The following is a 5,476-nucleotide window of genomic DNA, read 5'->3' as shown; positions in this document are numbered from 1 at the left end:
ATGCAGAACATGACTACAAAAGAGAAGGAGCTGGGACTTCCTGCATCCAGGGCTCTGTTTCAACGTGCGTCCTTTTTGTTTCTAAAACTTAGAAGTACTTTCACAACAAATATTGAAGATGGTAAAACACTTAATATGAGTCGTTGACTTATTTGTGTGAAAATAATTCCCATGGGTGATAATATAACATATGAAAAATATAATTTGATTTTAAATGTTTAATATGTGTGCATGCCACTTTACTTTACTAAATACTAATTTTATTTTGTCATTATAATTATTGTCTCTTTACTGTAACTATGTCATTTCCCCTCTGAGAGACTCTCATACATTTATTTCGAGGCAAACTAATCTGTATCTGATCATTTATTAAAACCCTAAAATTATAACCTGAGACACGCAGTCTAAGTCATTTTCTACTCTACCCAGAAAACAGCCACTAATAATGTTAATACATTTATTAATGTAAAATACAAATATCATGAAGGCCTGAAAAACCAAGCATCCATTTCAAGAACACATCAAGTATGCATCAGCTATACAGACCAGGGCTGAGTGCTGCCCTCAGTGTTGTGGAGCAGGTTGTAGACGTCCACAGCCCACCGGAAGGTTCCACTGTAGCAGATCTTTCTCCCTCTGATGGTCTGGATTCTGCACAACATAGGCTACAGTAGAGAAACATAGAATTAGCACTTGTCATGAAAATCAATTTCGATGAAGTTTAATGGTGTAAATCTCCACACAAGCAGTGGGGGAAGAAGTATTCAGCTATTTTACTTGAGTAAAAGCTATAACACTTGTTTTTTCCCTTTTTTTAATACTCTTGTACAAGAAAAATACTACATTCAAACACAAAACATACGTGAGGGTGGGGGGACGTAGTAATCAGCAGCGAACCGCTTCAACACACTATTTCGGTGTATTCAAGACATTCATTTTGTTATTCTACAGTATTGTTGTTTTATAGTTATTTGTTAACTTATGTAACCCAATTTGTGTTCTTTGAAATTGAAAAGGATATCGCATTGTGTTTGTTACTTTCGTTGCAGTTGTATGTCTTAAGTGTAATTTCTCCACACCAAATTATGCATACTGAAAATGCATTAAAAATATCTACATATAAAGACGGAGAAAGTAAACGATAACGTTTATGGTTAAGTGTTAGCACCCCCCGAAGAGGCACAAGCTCTTACGTTGATATTGGAGATTGAAATTGAAACCCGAATTTTCTCCAACAAACGAATATTCGGGTACAGCCCTACTTTTTACAGCGCTACGGCTTCCACAGATACATTTTTTTAATGTATTTATTCTCAAAGCATTTAATATATTCATTCCTATCGGGATGTTAAGAGCATTCCATGGAATATAACAAAAAGTGCTTCTGAAGTGAATTACCTAACCCACCTTTAACTAACTTGCAGCTGATTGTTTGTTCCTTCCCTTTTCAGATATGGAGATCTCCCCTCTCACCTGTGACGTCAGTGTGAAGCGGCGGCACCTGGCTCTCCCCTTCCTCCAGCTCAGCCTGCAAGCGGATGTTGACGTGGTTCACCAAATGGGAGAACAGCGCCAGAGTAAAAGCAATGGACGCACTGTACTGCTTCGATCCTGAAGACACAAAACAACATTTGTTAGTACTTAGATTTTCAAAGACTGTCACAAGAAAGCATTTCCCATGGCAGTATACATTATGCACAGTTAAACCCGTTACACACTCAAATTTGTGATTTTTTGGTATTCAATCCATCAGAAACTATGCTGGCTAGAAACTGGGACAACATAATGGGTTTTTGGAGAACATTATATGTGCTTCTAGTTAATTACAAAGCTCCACTTCTTTGGTGTCTTTTTCCTCCTTTGATAATTACTCCAATTCTAAACTAGATAACCGAACCCAATGAATATGCTTTGATAAAAAGTGCACTACCCCGTTATAGTTATAGATTAGTTATTAAAACGTATTTGAAAACATTTACATTCAATAAATGGTGAAATTCACATGAGGTCACACTAACCTCCCCTCTTCAGGCTGTGCACCACCATCAGACACGTGACCACCATCTTGAAGACGAGGCTGTCAGGCAGCACGGGGCAGGAGCTCTCAGCGAGCTGCTGCTCCTCCTCTTCCTCGCTGGGGGGGTGGTGCGCCCCGGCATGTGACGGGGGCGGCAGGTAGAACAGCACCAGGTTGAAGTCCTCCAGCACCGACTGGCAGAGCGACGTCAGCTCCGTCTCCATCAGGCTACAGACACAAAGGTCATAATGAAAAGAATGCACTGGAAATACACTGCAGACAAGATAACAGTGAATCATCCCTGGGTAATGATCACAACACTGTATCAGTTCAGTGGAGCAAGTAGAGCGACCAGGAATGATCATATGCTATTTTTTGCCGTACTTCATTTTTACTCATGAGTACATTTTTACCCCTAGTTTGTTTTACCATTTATTCAGGAAGTAAACATTAGACACTGATCTGATATCACTGGAATCATTAGAGATGGATTCATTTGATTATAAGTATGAAAATGCTCAACAAACTGTGTTCATGTGGTCTTAACATACCAATAGACTTGTTAACGATTACAAATACCGTAATTTTCGGACTATAAGCCGCGCCTTTTTTCGACGCTGCGGTTTATATAACCGTGCGGCTAATCTATGGATTTTACAGCTAACGGCCAACACCTTTAACTCTATGGGCTCTATGGCCGGTCCGCGGACCCCCAACTTTAAGCGGCGGGTTCCAGCAGGAAAAGCTGGAGGCCGGAAAAGAGTGAGACAGGTAGCGCGCAAAAGTAAAAGTGGAACCGAGAGTGGTACGAGAGACAGAACGAGAGCAAGACAGACAGACATTACGAGAGCGAGACAGTTTGTCCCCGTACCACTGGTTGAAAACCGCTGCTGTAGATCACTGCCGGTACGTGCGCTGGGAGCGCACCGTTTAAGTTTGAAAGTTGAAAAGTTTGTGTGTCTGAAACGCTATGTGATACAGTACAGTTTACACAGCACAGTACATGTTCTGTAGCTACTATTGCACTAAATGGTAACACTTGAATACGTTATGCAAATATGCAACTTGTTTGTTGAAATGTTAATAAATGGGAGCTTCCTCAAACAGCCATCTCTTTCCCGACAATCACCTCTGTGCACGAACCCTTACATATGGTAATTAAACATTAAAACACCTGCGGCTTATAGTCCAGTGCGGCTTATATATGTACACATCATTCAATTTAGCTGCTGCGGCTTATATTCAGGTGCGCCTTATAGTCCGAAAATTACGGTACATTAAAGCCAGAGCCTCATTTCCACTGTGGACTGGTTCAGTGGTGAAAGACGGGAGATCTCACCTGTTCTTGGGCTGCAGCAGGCTCTGGAGGTACATGAAGCTCACCAGGAGGTGCTTAATGTCTTTAGATCTGCGCAAAATAGTCACAGCAAAAATATCTTATTAACACAGATTCAAAATTCAGTATTTTGTTTGCATTTTCATTGAACACTTTAAAAAAGGTGCCTCAAAAACATTTGAGCCAAAACCCCTCAGCATAAATACTGGAAGCAGGGAAATAACCAGTGTGTACACAAGCAAATGGCAAAATGACACACATACCTCGCTAAATAAAAGAAAACCAGCCTTGGTTTCTACCAACGTATATTGAGAAATAATGAAAAATACTGTTATTTGCCCACACACACAAAAAAACAACATGACATTGGTTTATTTATTTTACACTCCAGTCTTTATCTCTTGAAATGCTTTTATTACATGCTTCATTTGCCTTTAATTCCTACTTCTTGGTGTTACTAGCATTTGTTTCATGCTTGAACAATATCCTTTCCCCTCAGGGATCATCAATGATCTAATCCCATCTGCAGAGAGACGCTGCTTATCCAAACACTGGTGAGAGTGTGTTTGTGATTCAAACGGCAGGCAAGCAAGTTGGTAATCATGCGAATCCCCAGATGTCACTTGGAACCAAAATGGCTCTGCTCAGTGAAGTGAAAATATTTAATTTGAGTCTGATTTGAACCAGGCAAGCCAGTGAAAACCATTACTGATACCACTGCTGTCCAGAGGGGGCTCATGTTTCCCTGAACACCAGAAATGTTTCCACTCGGGACGTAATTCATTTGAATGTGTCGGGGGAAATTTCGTTTTTTTTATTCTGTGAATGCTCCTCACCTTTGTCGAGATGGAGACAGCTTCTTCATTTCCTGCTTCTTCACTTGGTGGTACATCTTGGAAGCTTTGTCAAACAGGCGCTTCAGGTTCCCATAGGCGCCTTCGAAGGGGGATTCTGATTGGATGCTGGCACAGGTAAAAACATATGGTAAGACTCTTATCTTATTACGTTGTATCTTAAAAGGTTAACATCACACGTAATTTGACAGAGACATTACTCACCAGCGTAGGTAGTAGTAGGTTGCTTCCACGTTATAGAACTTGCTCCCTGCCAGTGTGCCCAGCTGGTTGAAAGGCATTCCTGTAGACAGGTGAAGGGAATTAATCAACAGCTGGGTGATGTGTGGACTGAGAATCTTTTACTTAAGGTCAATTTGACAAATAAATACATGCCAAAAAAGTAGGCAGTGCCATCAACTAGGATTCACATTTTGTCATATCACGGGAATATCCTGATACTATATGCAAAGTTGATCACCGTATGCATTCTTCCAGGAGAAAAGTAGCAAGGAGTAACAAAATAGTTCAAATAAAAGAGACAAATAAATCGGCAATCCCACTAAAGCCTACATTTCTGATTAAAGCACTGAAGCTCAGTGAGTCACATGTTATAGCTCCTTAGTTTAATTTGAATAAAAACTGAATAGTAAAAATGACTCGTACTAATATTACATCATATTTAACCAGCAGAGTAGTTACGGCTCCTGGCCAAGAAAATGTCTGGCTCACAAGCATCCTGTAAATTGGCAAATTGTTGTTTTAATATTTTTTGTACAAATTAAACAAACAAGACATGTGTGAGTGAGCTGTGGTGGTCCTGATAAGAACATGTTGTTACACTTTGGACGGAGCCAAGCTAGCAATTTCCCTTTTTTTTAAACTTTTTATCCTTAGCTTGGCTAGTGGTTGCTGGCTTACATTTAATTTGCAAATGCTGTTTGGATACAGCTCTCACAAAGAAAGCCAAGAAAGCCAGTGTTCCCTCAAAATGGTTTCTTATTGAGTTTGAACACATAATTCACTGAAATCTAAACACCACATTCACCCACAACGCCATTATGAAGAGAATTCATTTCTGAAAGCATCCTTTGTTTAATTTCTGTGTTTTTCTATTGAACATTAAAAAGGTCCCCTATTATACTGTTTGGCATCAATATATTACAGGTCTCAGATATATACAAAACATGTCTCTGAAGTGTTTGGCTCCAAACACCAAACAGATCATTGCAGCATCCCATAATCCCCTCTGTTTCAGCCCTGTTTCAAAAGTGCTGATTCTCTGTCTTT

General features: G+C 39.9%; 1 protein-coding gene across 1 annotated transcript in view; it reads right to left on the bottom strand.

Moving 5' to 3' along the window:
• Positions 1–564: 564 nt before the first annotated feature.
• LOC104955414 (protein SMG5-like) overlaps positions 565–5,476 on the bottom strand; it is an 18,077-nt gene continuing 13,165 nt past the window's right edge. Inside the window, exons 7-12 of the mRNA XM_010782740.1 lie at positions 4,412–4,490; positions 4,190–4,315; positions 3,357–3,425; positions 2,019–2,245; positions 1,474–1,611; positions 565–665 (exon numbers count right to left, since the gene is read on the bottom strand). Of these exons, the coding sequence (XP_010781042.1) occupies positions 565–665; positions 1,474–1,611; positions 2,019–2,245; positions 3,357–3,425; positions 4,190–4,315; positions 4,412–4,490 (740 nt within the window). The remainder of the gene's footprint in view (positions 666–1,473; positions 1,612–2,018; positions 2,246–3,356; positions 3,426–4,189; positions 4,316–4,411; positions 4,491–5,476) is intronic.

Source organism: Notothenia coriiceps, unplaced genomic scaffold, assembly GCF_000735185.1.
Source record: "Notothenia coriiceps isolate Sejong01 unplaced genomic scaffold, NC01 NC01_scaffold00024667, whole genome shotgun sequence".
Lineage (NCBI taxonomy): Eukaryota > Metazoa > Chordata > Actinopteri > Perciformes > Nototheniidae > Notothenia > Notothenia coriiceps.
The sequence above is the reverse complement of the archived record's forward strand: the minus strand, read 5'-3'. Positions and strand labels throughout refer to the sequence as shown.